This window comes from Sinohyriopsis cumingii, chromosome 1 (genome assembly GCF_028554795.1).
Source record: "Sinohyriopsis cumingii isolate HCF-2022 chromosome 1, ASM2855479v2, whole genome shotgun sequence".
In the NCBI taxonomy this organism is placed as follows: Eukaryota; Metazoa; Mollusca; class Bivalvia; order Unionida; family Unionidae; genus Sinohyriopsis; species Sinohyriopsis cumingii.
Genome location: NC_142961.1, coordinates 120,047,236 through 120,063,134, shown reverse-complemented (window position 1 = coordinate 120,063,134; position 15,899 = coordinate 120,047,236). Strand labels below are relative to the sequence as shown.

Below are 15,899 nucleotides of genomic sequence, written 5' to 3'. Positions count from 1 at the left end.
TACAGGTCTCCGCTGGTGATCACGATACTTTCGACGTCACTTTACCGGTAACGATGTGTGCTTCTTTGGAATCACAATCAACTCACCTCAATTTTGAACATGAGGCGATGCTTCTTTGTGACTATCTAGACGGGAGTGATACTCTCCGTTCTGCTTTGACCGCTCCGGTGGTCCAGTGGTTAGAGCTTCCGTCTCGGATGCGTCAGGTCGCGGGTTCGAACCCCGGCCGCGTCATACCAAAGACTTTACAAAAAAGGTACTAACAGCTGCCTCCCTTGGCGCTCAGCATTAAGAGATTAGTATTAGGACTGGTCGGCCTGGTGTCAGGATAATGTGACTGGGTGGGACATCATGCCACATGTCTGCGGCATGATTCGCCGGTGCAAAACATCACTATAAACTGTCAGACTGCAGACATCGTAAAGATATGACTGTAAAATTGTTAAAGCTACGTTATAAATCTAAATCTCTCTCTCTCGCTCCCTCTATCTCACACACACACTGTTCTGGTTTTGCACTTAGAGCACCGAGAGTTCATGTTGGTTGTGTTATACTATAGTGTACATTATTTTAGCGACACAATGACTTGAGGGGTGATTTTGCCTCGTACCTACATTGGATGTATTGACGTAGTACCATCTACACGTGATATCGTTGACGTCTTGATGATGTAGCGAATTTCACTCGTCTCCTTTATGCGATGGTTATAGGTAGCGCACGACTTCATCCGGAGGGGGCAGACCAAACAAATCAAAATACTCGACGTCGCTGTAATGTGGATCGTTGACTAGGGCAACCCAGTGAGTGCCATGTTCATTTTAATAATTTTGCTGGTTAATTATGCAACTTTTTTCAATTTCGACCTTGTCTCCTGCGACGATAAAACCCTAATTTGTCTCATGATTGTGTTGGAAAGTCCTTGATCGCACTGCTCCAGGAAGTTGGCGTCCTTTTCCGATGACGAACAATCCTGGCAGTAACGTTCCCTTGATACCTGCTACAATTGGTGCGATGAATTCTCCTTTTTTGGACAGCTGTGACGACGATCAATTAAGAACTACGTCTTTTAGTTCAGCAGCGTGTTTGACAACCGAAGTGGCCTGACGGTGAGTGAACATGGCTCGGTCCCGTGATTTGAGTGCTGACACTTTAAGCGTGATCGATAGTGGCCTTTTATGCGAGGCTGACATAGTGATACTTTTCTTCTACTGTGGTGATAGCGTTAAATCTACTCGACATGGTGTTGTATTAAATGCTATTTTTTATATTCTTCTGACAGGGTTATTTCCGTAGCAATTGTTGACATAACCAACGGATGATTTCACAATGGCACGTGTTTGTCGGAGATTTCCACCACGGAGACTTTTGCTACGGCAAACACCATTTCCCATCACCGCTTTTTGTGTTGCTCCCGTAATGGCTCTGGTCGACCCAGCAAGTCCTAGTGGTGCAAGAACCGATGCAAATGTTTTTGGAGCCATGGTAATCACGAAGGGAATAATCATGACTGCGATGGATCCTCTGTCGCGTTTTGATCTCTGATCTTTGGACGACTTTTTCTTCAGCATGTCTCTATTTATTACAAGAGGATGTTCATTTTTACATTGAGCACATCCAATGTAAGATCATGAATCGGTCTGACGACAAGAGCGCGTAATAGATGTAATCACCACCTGAAGCAGGTCATCGGATTTCAATGACTTCAGGAGAATCTTTGAGGCGCTGAGAATGTTCGTAGAGATCAAAGAGAAAGAGGGGATACAAATTAGCAAAATTTTCCATGGAGATCTGCTTTCCCGTGTCCACGTCCTGGTGCTTTTGCATGGTTTTGATCAGCATCATGTTTGCGCGAGAATAATTTTGGGTGGCGACGACGAAGTTGAACTCGAGTTCTCGCTCTGGATACTGCTGAAGTTGATGCGGACCTGTATGTGAGACAGATTGATATGATTAAAAACGTGTTTCAAGCTGAAACGCTACGAACACGTGTCTAGGAAGCTTGCTGACTGGTTTGGTGGCGACTCTCCACGACGTGGTCGCCTGAGTAACGATAAATTGTTGTATATAAATGCGATATTGCTCAAAGTAAGGTTTCTTGGTGAATGTGGCCAACTTCGATTCCAGTTCGAGCATGTGAGTCGTAAATGAAGTGATTTTGGCATCCACAGCGACAACCACGTCATGGTGAATTTCCCGTCTGCATTAACTGCTGATCTATTCATATACTGTTTGTCGGAATCTCTTTACAGCACCAGAGTGTGATTGACACCAGTAAAGATCGTTTGGATATCTCTGCACTCGCTAAAGATGCTGACGAGAGGAAGAAATATGCAGATCTCATGCCTGGAATCGGTGAGAGTGCGTCGAGTTGCGAATCCTTCGTTATATGTAGAGGTACGTGCCTGTGCAAGCGCTGATGAAATAGCGTTGCTAAAAAGGGTCGATCCCTGCAGTGTTTGCTGTCATATTGGCCAAACGATATGCACCTGCTCCTGCAGCTACTGGTCTATACACGTTAGCGTCTTCTACATAGGTCAGCACAGCGGCATTGGTTCGGTGTGTACTTGTGCGAAATTCGTTGATGACAGCCCAACGGTTTTAGTATCCCTGAACCACCACGGATCTGTGTCACAAGTTCGCATATAGTCATCGCTGAACATGATCAGGTTCAGGATAGTGTTGGACTGGGGCAAGTATCCATTGATTCCTTCCACGGTCTGATTGTTCACTTGGCATTTTTCCGACTCAAATAACAACCACCCGTTGTTTTTCAGCTTGAATTATGCGCCCACCACATAGTTTCCCCCCGCCACATGCTGTACGTTTCCGCGGACCTCCAAAAAGGCCTTATTGGTAAGAAAGTACACATCTTTGTCACGCGTCTTATTTTATATGCGTGGTCGCATTGAGACTGACGATATTCGTGTCCTGGTATTCGAGTTATTCATACTCTGTTGTCTAGTCGTCGATAGGAGTGTCATTACTCAGCCGAAGGTAATCGGGAATAAATCTCGCATATATGATGGACGTTATATAATAATGCAGCTATGTTTTAAGTGTGTGGCACAATAACACGTGATTATTGGAAGGTATTCTATTTTTGCCACAGTCTTATTAACCCATAACTGCACATAATGGCGCCAAGAGAGGGTTGCAGTGTACTTTGTACACCGCTGTCTTTTTCTCGACATCCGTAAAATTCTTTCTGATCTTGCTCTGATTACCGTTTGGGTTAAATTTAGAGCCCGTTTGGAAATATCTGACAGCTTCGAGTACATTTCATGCGATGATAATGGTGTCAGTGGCAACTGAGTTGAGACGGACTGTTTGTGTTATGCTGTTGCCAGTGACTGACACATGCATGATTTTGTTCTCTTTTGTCCTACGGGCAATTCCAGTGTCAGATGCCACTCCGTTGGCTCCCGCTTCAGCTGCTTTGAGGGAAATCGGAGCTGCTTTCGTTGAAATACATAGATGTGCTGTTTGCATCGAAGAAAAAGCGTGCAAAAAATCCACCCACGATTTTACGACGTTGTACACGTGAAGTTTCCTGTCTGATCAGTGAGCCATATAGTGCTTTCAGAGATCGCGTACGTGTTAATGATCGGATAATAATTGAATCATTTAAGACAAATCAGCGCCAGCGATTCCAGTGGGGCGTTAATCGCTATGGAGTAAATCACGTTTTACTGAGAGAGGATAACGACCACAGACCAATCAAGCAGTTGATGAGGAGGCTGTTCACGCCACTGGAAGATCACCCTCTTGCGTTCTACTGACGTTTAAAATGGTGCCTGTGCTAAAAACGACAATGGATCCGATCGAATTAGGAATGTTAATGTCCACGCGCTAACCCCAGCCTGGAATAATTGGGTTTGATTTTAATATTCGTGGCGGTGTATCGGTTGTCGGTGGTCAGTGTGGAGGCTTCCGTGATGACGAGAAGAGCTCCTCAAGTTGTTGTACAGAACCACCGAGGCATAAAATACGTCTTTTTATTCGTGAACACAAAATTTGTTTGACCATCTGTCAGGTCTTATTTCCAAGCTGTCGAGCCGATTATCGGATTTATCTCCTTTGAGATGAACGAAGCAGTACCCTATGGGAACAAAGCCACTATGAGCTTCAAAGCTTCAAACACAAAACGATGAGATTACACCATGGCCCCGATTCCACGGACGTGCAGATGAACGATGGAGTATCCGGTGGTGATAAATCTAACCATGTGTCTGATCACGTGCGCTACATACGGAGCTCTTCCTCCACGTTCGCTTCGTAATTACTAAACACGGAACGAACTTTCTACGGAAACGCAGTTTTCCGAGTCGTGGTTAATTTTGCTGACAGCATCATACTTAATCTTAGCCACAAACTCGTCGAATATCGCCGAATGCTGTTTGAGTCACTGAGTTTTTCTAAATTTTTGAAGTAATATTTAATCGCCCTAATGTTTTGACCACCGCAGCAGTGGCACACATGGAGTTGGCCTCGAACTCCTTGATAAACCAGTGAGGGCTTAAATCTAGGAATTCGCCGCTTGATAGGGGCATTATTCTGAGCGTAATACTCTGCCATGCAAGTCTTGTTGCACTTTCCGTGCTGCCTTTAATTATGCACACCTATTAGCTCAACGAAGAGGTATTTTGCCTTTACATTTTAAGTCACTTAAATAAAACCAATTAAAGAGAAGATAAAATTAACAAGCAATTAAAGGAATGACAGACTGGACTATATTATATACACATCTATCATCGCAAGGAAAGACTTGAATACTGCCTAGTGTCAATGAACGTAAAATGCCGCAGTGGTAGCTGAAGATCCAGGAAAATATTTTATCCTGCGGATGATATTGCTCGCGGACTCAGGGATATCGCTCGATCCATACAAGGTACCCTCATACCCTATCACAGATCGAAAGCCTCCCTGCATGAATTGATCGAACTAGTCACAGGATCCTTAAAATCGATGCGGAGAAGGGATCCTGCACGCCGTAGGTTTGTGTACGAGTACAAGGTGCAGGGGGACTAGAGATCACGGAGCAGTACACGAAGCAACTATTAGACAATTACAAAGCACTGACAGAAAAATAGCTTCGTCTTCCAAACTCTTTTGACTTCAGTACAAAATCATGAGCCGATTACGACGAGCTTTAAACAGAGAAAAAAGTAGCCAAATTGATTCACAAGTCATTCAACGGCAACGCGTTAAGGTTACGCGTTCTCCTAGACACAGGCGCGCCGATAAAGCGTACGGAGGTGCTAATAAAGGAGTTATTTCCGATCTGCCTCATGTGCTTGAGCGAGGAGTCAATAAAGAACTCCTGTAGCGTATCCTAACACCTAAAGTGATGCAGAATTACGCATACACACGTCTATTAAATTCTGAGTAGCTCTTAGCATTCATTTTTTTGCGGCGCCGATGTGTGGATCAGTAGGAAATCGCTGATCGCGTATCGTAGCGACGATACCAGTCACATTGTCGACGTCACCTGGTTGTTTATCCAGCGTGGCATTGAATATTATCACGAATCAGGATCGGCATGGGTTTTTACCGGAGTCAGTTCTATCTCGTTTCAAACTCCCAAATTCAAACCCACGCAAGGCTAATCGTGGCCACCAAATCATGCATGAATGTAAATAAAGAACTATAACTTCTGTTACGTATGGGCCATCCTTTCCGCGTTACATGCCGCAGAGGACAATGCAGATCGAGTCTACAAGTACAAGCCGTATTTTTATATAATCAAAACGATCTGAATCACCTTTCCTACAGCGGTAAAAGTCTTCCCTAAACTAGATGGACTCTTCATCAGTGTGTTCGGACTCGATACAAAGAAAACAGGCGATAAACAGATCGTAGTTTATCCCATGTTCATCTCCAAAATAGCCTCACATCGCAGCATTAATTTACTATATTACCGTCACCATTTTGTTTACATCAAAGACGTCAGCCGAGTATGTCGATCGCATTACAGGCAACATAAAAAGCATGAACATTTTTTATGTCGCTGCTTAAAATGTTTTCGTCAACCGGAGCGACTGCAGGACCATGTCACGTCCTAATACTGTCAATAACTACAAACAGTTCAGATGACACCGCGAGGAAACACTACAGTTCAAACACTACAGAAAATATGTGCATACGTTGTATATCGTCTTTGACTTGGAAGCGATCCTTGTAAAAGTATAAAGACCCTCTTCTGATCCAGTCCACTCTTTCACCCAAGTGGAAGACAAGCACATCCCCTGCACTATCGGATATAAAATGAGCTACTCTATTAATCGTAACTTGTCTTCGGCATATCGACAGCATCGAGGTGAGAATTACGTTGTTTGGTTCTTTGAGCAACTTGTAAATGAAACGCATCAGCGACATCCGGAAAAATTGAACGCAGATAATTTCACTCACACCGTCACAAATGCGACAACATAAATCAGCACAGCAATCCATATCTGCGAGAAGCACTTTAATCGACATGATAAAATGCCAGAGATTATTGCCATGACACCGGTGATTGTCGAGGAGCCAACTATGCTGATTGTAATGTACGCTTCAAAGATCCTGACTTCCTACCGGTGTTCGCGCATAATCTACGAGGATACGATGGACATTTTATCATCGGAGCGCACAGTCATCCGCGCGTGAAACAACCGAGGTAAGATCCAAAATCAAATGTATAGTACACAATTTTGAGAAGTACATGTCGTTATCGATTGGACCTTTTAGATTCATCGATTCGTTCCAGTTCATGGCGTTGTCACTGGAAAGACTCGCATAACCTGTTGTAAGTTCAAACACCTAGAAAAATAATTTGGAGTCCATGCAGTTATATTCCAACTAAAAGGATTTTATCCTTACGAATATATCGATACGTGATCGAGATTACATGAAAACTCGTTGCCGCCACAAGACGCCTTCTATTCCCACTAACATCTCTCCGACGTCACCGATGAGGAATACCAGTACTCGAGCAAGATATCGAGCAAGATATGGAAAGACTTAGATTGCCAAACTCTGATATTATCACTACGTACACCTGAAAACAGGTGTACTTCTGCTCACGGATATCATTGAATATTTGAGGCATACATGTTTGGATCATTATCAGCTTGATCCACTCTGGTATTTATCAGCACCAGGCCTCGCCTGGGATGTTTTTCTCAAGACAAGTCAACCCATTTTAACTCTTTACCGATCCAGACATAGTCATGTTCACCGAACATACGATTGGCGGAGGAATCTCCGTCATTAATCCAAAACCATGCCTTCGCCAACAACAAATACATGAAACATACAATCCCACCAAGCCATCCATGTGCATCCTCTACCTCGATGCTAACAATCTATATCGATGGGTGTTGTCACAACCCCTTTCTGTTGAATATTTTCCCTGATTCACCAGAGAATAGTTCGTCAATGAAAGACAAGCAGGATATAATGATGGTCATGGCCATTTCGTCGAAGTCGATCACCTTTATCTCTTTCATCTCCTTGATACTCATAACCATTGTACCTTCTGCACTCAACCAATCCTCGTCATCAACTCGATGCTGTCTCCACAACAACTTGGGCAAGAATGCCAAGTCGGAATCGGAGACGCCAAGATAAACAAATCTAGTACTCAATCTCACCTACGTAACCCGCTACAAGATACAGCATCAACTGATCCAGCAAGCTCTCTAGCGTGAACTCGTTCTTGACAAAGTTAATCGTGCTCCCATTTTTAAACAATCCCCGTGGATGAAAACCTACGTCGACTTCAACACAAAACAAAGAGTCAAAGCTACTACGGACTTCGATAAGAATTTCTTCACACTCATGAACAATAGCGTCTTCGGAAAACACTGGAAAATAGTAAACGCAGAAAAAAATCGAAATCATCAATATCCTATCACAAGGAGATAAGCAAGTGGCCAACGATGCCTTCGTCAGCATGAAAACCTTTAACGAATCGAACAAAATAGCAACACATCTCAAGCTAGACATGCCCAGCTACGCTGTCACAGCCGATTTCGATCTCTCCGAAATGCTCATGCTTGAATTTCATCATGACTTCATCAAACGCCAATACGGTGACACAGCCATACTGCTAATGACCGATACCGAATCACTCATCAATGTATCAACACCAATACCTCTTTGATCTTAGCGATTATCCAGAAGCATGTCCATTCCACTGCAAAGATAATAAAAATAAACTTGGAAAGTTCAAAGATGAAACTTGAGGGATAAACATCAGAGAACTCATAGGACTTAAAACCAAAATGGATTGCCACACACTCAATGACGCCATCAGGACAAAAGCAAAATGTGTCATTGGTCACATCGCTGCTGTCGATCACTACAGACAGTCACTACAAGGACATCTACGCTACTCCTCCAAATGAAGTTTCCGATCACAACGACATAACATATCTACGATGCTCATCAACAGAAAGGGACTCTGTTCCTTTCAAGATAAGAGATACTTCACCGATGGTATTCACACACCCATACACGTACATCATCGCATGCAAACTTAAACCTCTGAAAAGGGACCACTCTTTATCACGCAGTGAGCCATCATAAAGGTCCGAAACACACCCATTTTTCTGCGCTGGAGGCACCACAAACTCTCTTAGAAAATGTGTGCCAGAAACCCCATACCTCAGTAGTATATAGATAAATGGGGAGCTCTCTTAACCAATACTTATTACATAGTGACAAAATGAGCCAGAACTTCCATTTTCATACTACTCGTGGAGTAGCCGCCAGCTCAGTCACATTTCTGCACGAATACTGCATCGATTATGAATGGTAGTATTGTTTAAATGACCAGATAAAAGAAACGTCTAAGAGTAAACAGGCGCCATTCAATAATAATGGGATATAGGACCAAATACACCTGGATGATGTTTTGATAACACAACTTACAATTCGGAACAAATATTTTGAGGATGTTCCGATCACTGGGAGCATCATACAAGAAGACACTTCTTTCTGGAAGCAAACGTGATTACGATCATTCGCATGATAAAGTGGTCAGACATCATACTGAGAGATATAAATCCAGGAAGAACTCCTAAAGTACAAACTAAAGGTTTACGATCAAATTGTAATATAAACTAGATTTCCTGTTCCTGACAGTAGCTATTTTTAAAGCTTACAACCCAATGAACTCCAAATTGATGTATACCCGATTATATGAATCAGGTGAGCCAGAAAATGAAAGATTCAGACAACTGGTATGGATGAGGACTATGCATTCCAAAACTTCGTAAAACATAATACATGTCACGTAGGAAAAAGAAAAGGAAATAAAAGAGAAAATGTAGCAAAGTACGTTTGAGTTGCAACGGTTGTAGATAATCTACCTTAGCAGACTAAGAACATAAGCAGCTGGTAGTCTTCGATAATGCAGGACGCACCCAAATAGTAGTACAATACGCAATGTGAGACAGGAAGGACAAGTGATATAATAACATACATATCTGATAGAAAATTCATTAGCATTTACGTTTCAGGGGTGCATTGGTTAAGTGAAACAGTACCCATAAATCATATGCACGTAAAAGACAACTGAAAAATGGAAAGCGTAAGGTGGGGAAGACAAGAACGATCCCTTAGATCACAAAAGAGACATATTGGTTAGCAAGCTGGAATTAAGAAGTTTAACATCCACCACAACAACTTATTACAGTCATGGAGGCCAGATCTAACTCTAATGGATAAGAAGATTAAACTCTAATACAACACAGCACTCTTAAACTGTCATATTCCTCACAAAAGTCACGTGCGACTATCAAACTACAATAAACGTGCCAGCAAACATTAAAAGGTAATTAGATATCTAGCATATCTTTTACAGGAAAACTGACAGAAATACAGTAAAAGGTACGAGACAGTCTGAAGAAGCTAGGAATAGAAGCGAAACCATTTTTAAAACAGAAACAGTCACTACCAGAAAACAAGCAAACATGCGAAGGACATTGATATTTTTGAACACGAGCAAAAGCCAATATTAGGCAAATGATCAACGCAGATTATTGATCGGATTCGGATAATGAGGAGGAAAGGACGGAAAATGTGATGGGAATATAGATAATACATATTGTTAATTGCACCATAGCAAGATGAACCCAGTTTTACCAAACTAATAATTCCATTTCGACTTCCCCGTTATTTTAAAAGTCTGAGATGATTTGAGCTTATTGTATTCACACTCACCGCATATTCAAATATGTTGTATTTCATAATTCAAACATTTTAATATTGTACCTCAGAAGAGTTATGGGAAGTTTTAGCCTGATTTAGTTGTACATTTTGATTAAAGCGTAATTTTTAATATTTGTTATCGATGATGCATAACATAGGTGATATCTACAATCTTGTATGCGGATGTACATGGATATCCTTATACACTTACTGTTTAAATATACTTATGGAGCTAGATATTTACCCAAAGGATGAACCATTCCATAAGTGAAGACATTTCCGTTAGCGAATAGTGCACATACGGCACAAATAATGATAAAGTTACCTCCGGACCGCATATCTGAAAGAATATAACATAATCATACACATTTTTCCATGTGGTCCTATTTCAAAACCAATACTATGAAGCCAAATACACTTTGGTAAGGTTATTCATACACGTATAATTTCCACCTTATACTACATACATATATATATATATATATATATATATATATATATATATATATATATATATATATATATATATATATATATATATATATATATATATATATATCTGTGTGTGTGTGTGTGTGTGTGTGTGCGTGGGTGGGTGGGTGGGTGTTTCTGTGTGTGTGTGTCTGTTTGCTTGTATGCTTAGGATATATTACAGAAGATGCTCTTCTTCGCTCGGTTCACTCCAAAGCTTTTATATAGCACTGAATCACCCACGCCGGGTATATTTGCATGAAGAACTCATTTTCTACAATGCTGCTGAATTTAGCATGGACAATATGATCAACGTCTAAAGGCTTAATACAATTCTGTTAGTGTCTTTAATAATCTAAAATGTGAAATGACTGGTACTTCATCTGCATGTGACAGACCCAGAACAATGCAGTAGGTGGTTATGCTACATTAATATATTTAAATTGAGTTTTGTATACGTATATTTAGCAGCAGTAAATACAATATAAAGAGGCGTGTGAATTGATGCAAAACTGTGCATGTGTATCTTGTTCAAATTCAAAGAAAGGCTTATATTTCAACGGAATATCTTTAAGGGTATGGATGCTAAGCCGTTTATACACCAGTCAGATCCCTTCACTCCACGAGTTCGAGAAAACAAAAACAACTCATATATAGCTTATTGCATGTCACAACGTTTGACAAAGTTGATGAAATCTGACAATTTGAATCCTGCTGCTACAGTGCCTTAAATGTGTGGCTTCCGATTATGACTGGTGAAGAAAAAATGAAGACGTTGCGTTGGTACGAATCCCACTAGTGTACTTCTCATTTTGGATGTAATTATTTATTTGCAAATATTGTATATACTTGCATATGGTTGACAAGAATATGATACCATATGTTGATTCTGTTATAGTGATATCGAAACAAGCCTTCAAACTGAAATGCAGAACTTACGTCATACATTTAATATTTCTTGGCAGAAGATAGATTACTTGCCCTCATTTAAATAGTTTTAATTTCCAGGGCCCAATCATTCAAGACATCTACTCCAACGCTGTATTATCGTGGGCTCTATATTTTTGCGGCAAACGGAATTTTCCGGTTAATTTTGGACACGCGATGTCATGCAGTTGTTTACATATATAAAGATGTAGCCAGTAAGGACTAAAATATCTTATATCACAATTTACCCTAAAAATGTCAACATTGTTAATAAGTTTAAATTGAAGAAAATGAATATCACTTTTTTGTGTAAAATGCATGCATTTCCGTTGATCATCGTAAACAAAACTCCAGCCGAATTTGCTATGCCTGCATTGGCATTGATTACGAAATATATTCTGTGTATCGTCTGATATTTGAAGATTATATGTGAAACACTGATGTTGACATATGTGTCCTTACAAGGCTAAGGGTGCAATTTTATTCCATGGTATCCAATATGGACCAAAATTTACAAAAGTGTTGCTTATGATCGTACGTAAATAAGAATACCATAACCGTTAAACGTTCTTGAAATCAGTAATATGTAATTATAATAATAATAATATTAATAATAATTTCTTATATATTTATATTTATTTGCCCACATTGCATTTAAAATTCAGATAAAGTTCAAAAACAAATGTTTTCAATTTGTAATGTTGCTATTCATGGATTTCTACTTTAATTACATCTGTGTATTCAATTTAATCATCGGATCCTTTCGTTTATTGTGGAAATATTCTGCAAGTACATGCGTGGACATCCATTCTCATAGGTAAGTTGCAATTTGTTTATTATTACACTTGTGTGATGCCATACTTAAGTTAGGCGAATCCCGCGATAAATAGAGTTGTTCCCCCATGGTATGTTGAACTGGGTCAGCCACTATATGCTGTTTTATTTACATGTACGCGACGTCCACAGACAAAGATCTTTACAGGAAAAAAACTGAGGGAAAGACACTAAAATTTTACAAATTATAAGTAAGCAGCAATACCAAAGCAGTTTTAATACGTACCGATAAGAACATTAAGTACCGAGATAATACAGCGTTGCGGGATCTTACAGAACAGCGCTCTGGTAAAATATAGCTATATTGCAATCACGTAAGGATCTTTTGTGAGAACGATCGGGGTTTATTGTCGCAATCTGCTTGAATACTAGCTATAGAATATATATATATATATATATATATATATATATATATATACGTATAATAGTAAACTGGCTAAATACATTTAAATCGTCCTATGTTGATACTAAGCGTATATTCCAAATGAGGCCACGGTATATATATATATATATATATATATATATATATATATATATATATATATATATATATATATATATATATATATATATAGAGAGAGAGAGAGAGAGAGAGAGAGAGAGAGAGAGAGAGAGAGAGACGTTATATTTCGTGAAACGTGACATTTCAAACTCGATAAAAGCTACGCATTGGGCCATTAACTTTTAAATTATTAAAGGTCTTTAAGATGTTTTGAAATCGTATTTTAAGCAAATATATAGTAATCATGCAGAAATGTATAGCTTCTCAAAGTATTGCTTGTTACTTGACTGAGAATTTTACAAGTCTGAAAACAGAAGTTTTTATTGGTACATGACTTAACCTTTGAAAGTAGATTAAGAATATACCAGTTTCAGACTATAACAAGCATAAAGAGCGAACATTGAGTATTATCAATAGGTAGATTCGTTTCAAAATGAGTAAGCAAAGCAAACTCTCACACCAGCAGCAATTACCATATAATCGACTTACCTTCTTTAAGTTTTATATTTAAACGTCATTCCGATAGAGCGAAGGCACACGACTTTGACAAGTTTTTTCTTTCCAAAACGCATATATCACGTGACCGTAGCGCTACTTCCTTGTTGAATTTAACAGCTTGATATTCAGTTTTGATAAGAGGAATAATATATTTCCTTACTACGAACTCAATTTCAAGCAGCATCCACTTTGTGTTGCAACTTTAAGTGTGCGATTATCTCTCTCTCTCTCTCTCTCTCTCTCTCTCTATATATATATATATACAGATAGATAGAGAGAGAGAGAGAATATCATTACACAAAATTTCTTATCAGAAATTTTTTAAAAAAATTTTAATTCTTAATTGTTCATTAAATTCCATGATAATATTAATTTTTGTCGACATTAAAATTTATATTTATAATTATGTTGAATTGTTCCGTGTGTCGTGTCAGATACATGTAGTCTTTCTAGTATAACCATGAATAATTAAAATGTGGCAACAAATACAATGCGGAAGTCGCTCCGAAAGGTTTAATGCACATGAAAACAACGTTTGTTTCAATATTTTAGCTTCACATTTTTTATAAAATATGTAGCTCATGGAACAATATGGACACAATAATGACCGTAAAGTGAATTACTGTGAAATTTACATTGAAAGTTTTATTTTTTCATAAATGTGACTCAATGTGGCCTTAGTATAAATTAATGTATTTGAATTTCGTATTTAAGTAGATGTTTTCAAATATATGCATTTATATGTATGTTCTGTTGACGAAATATCATAAGTACATATAGAAAGTACTACTTTTTATTCTGTTCGCATTCATATTTGAGGTATGTATGAGTGTACAGTTAACCGTTGAATAACGCTTTCGTCCTGGTTTTGGTTTTACGCCGGTGAATACATTTAGTTGGTTATAACCCTATAACGTACCTCAGACGTGTTTGGGCGTATTGGTGAGTATTCAATGTGATTGTAACAATGACAGCTGAACACATCGTCCAGTCGTTTTCATCCTCGTTTAGAAATTGATACCTCGCACATTTTAGAGAGCGTTGCATTTGTGCACATTTATCAAACAATTTTTTAAATAAAAGTTTAATCCCTCTAAACGTACAGAATGAAAATATATTTATTACTGCAACGACGCCTTTCTTGCGGACAGTTATATTTAGCAACAGAGCTCTTATGCATGTAGCCTCCATCTAATCAGCACCATATTGTGCTAAGGATGTAATGCCAACTAATAAACATATGGACTTTGAATTAACCTTGAAATCATAATGTGAATAATGTTTTACCTGTAATGTTATGCTACAATCCCCGCCCCCCCCCCCCAGTTGCACCGCTTCGGTGGCCTAGTGGTTAGAGCGTCCGCCTCGGATGCGGGATGTCGTGGGCTCGATCCCAGGCCGAGCCATACCAAAGACTTACAAAAATGGTACTAACAGCTGCCTCGCTTGGCGCTCAGCATTAAGAGGTTAGTGTTAGGACTGGTCGGCCTGGTGTCAGGATAATGTGACTGGGTGGGACATCATGCTATATGTCTGCGGCATGATGCCCCAGTGCTAGACGTCACAATAAACTGTCACACTGCAAACCTCGTAGCAATATGACTTAAAAATTGTTAAAGCTAGGTTAAAAATCCAAATCACACACACACACACACACACACCTGTTAGCACATAGTAATTATTTGTAAAGATTGATAATAATTCGTGTCGGAATAAAGACAACAATAGTTCGTGTTTTCTGTGTTGCTTGAACACAGAAGACATGCATATACCCATGTTCAATGTATAGGTTCAAACATAAACTAAACAATTATATTTCGGGCAATGGGCGATTTATTAATATTTAATATAACTCGGCTAATATCGAAAGTCTGACCCGAGTCATTTGAATGCTACAATCTAGGTCATGAAACACACATTTTATAGTTACGCTCCTGATTAAAGAGGATATAGTACATTTTTGTATTGAACAAAACCTGCAGATACCACCAATCACTCGACTTACTCGATCTGTCAAAACAATTGAGGTTTGACGCAATATCATTGTACACTTACATTAATGGGTGGAGGATCAAACGCAGCGCTTAGAGAGGTACGTGAAGTTAGGGGATACATTGTCATACTATTCACTAAAAACGATATTTCATAGCGCAGTAGCATTATGAACCATTCAAATAGCTATTTTATGATATCTAATGCAATTCTATATTTCGTTGTGCTTGAAAAAAACATAGACATAATTTCTTTGCCCAAACAAGAAAGCATGTATACTGAAATTAACAAGAGCGCAAGCATATTGAAATGAAAAAGACACAGCACTGAATATGATTTTAATTCATCATGATCTAATCGGTCCAATAGTTTCAAAATGAAATAGTTGAATACACATATGCAAAGCGTGCAGTTATCTAATGGCGTAGCGATACATATTTGAGCCGAATACATCCCTATATAAAAGAAGTTTGTCTTAGTA

The 15,899-nt window shown here is 39.2% G+C and overlaps 1 protein-coding gene across 1 annotated transcript in view; it reads right to left on the bottom strand.

The window, feature by feature from the left end:
- The window catches only part of LOC149807743 (uncharacterized), a 145,845-nt gene extending 132,328 nt beyond the window's left edge, over positions 1 to 13,517 (bottom strand). The window contains exons 1-2 of the mRNA XM_089969957.1: positions 13,418 to 13,517; positions 10,439 to 10,534 (exon numbers count right to left, since the gene is read on the bottom strand). Of these exons, the coding sequence (XP_089826083.1) occupies positions 10,439 to 10,532 (94 nt within the window). The 5' untranslated portion in view covers positions 10,533 to 10,534; positions 13,418 to 13,517. The remainder of the gene's footprint in view (positions 1 to 10,438; positions 10,535 to 13,417) is intronic.
- Between the last annotated feature and the right edge of the window lie 2,382 nt (positions 13,518 to 15,899).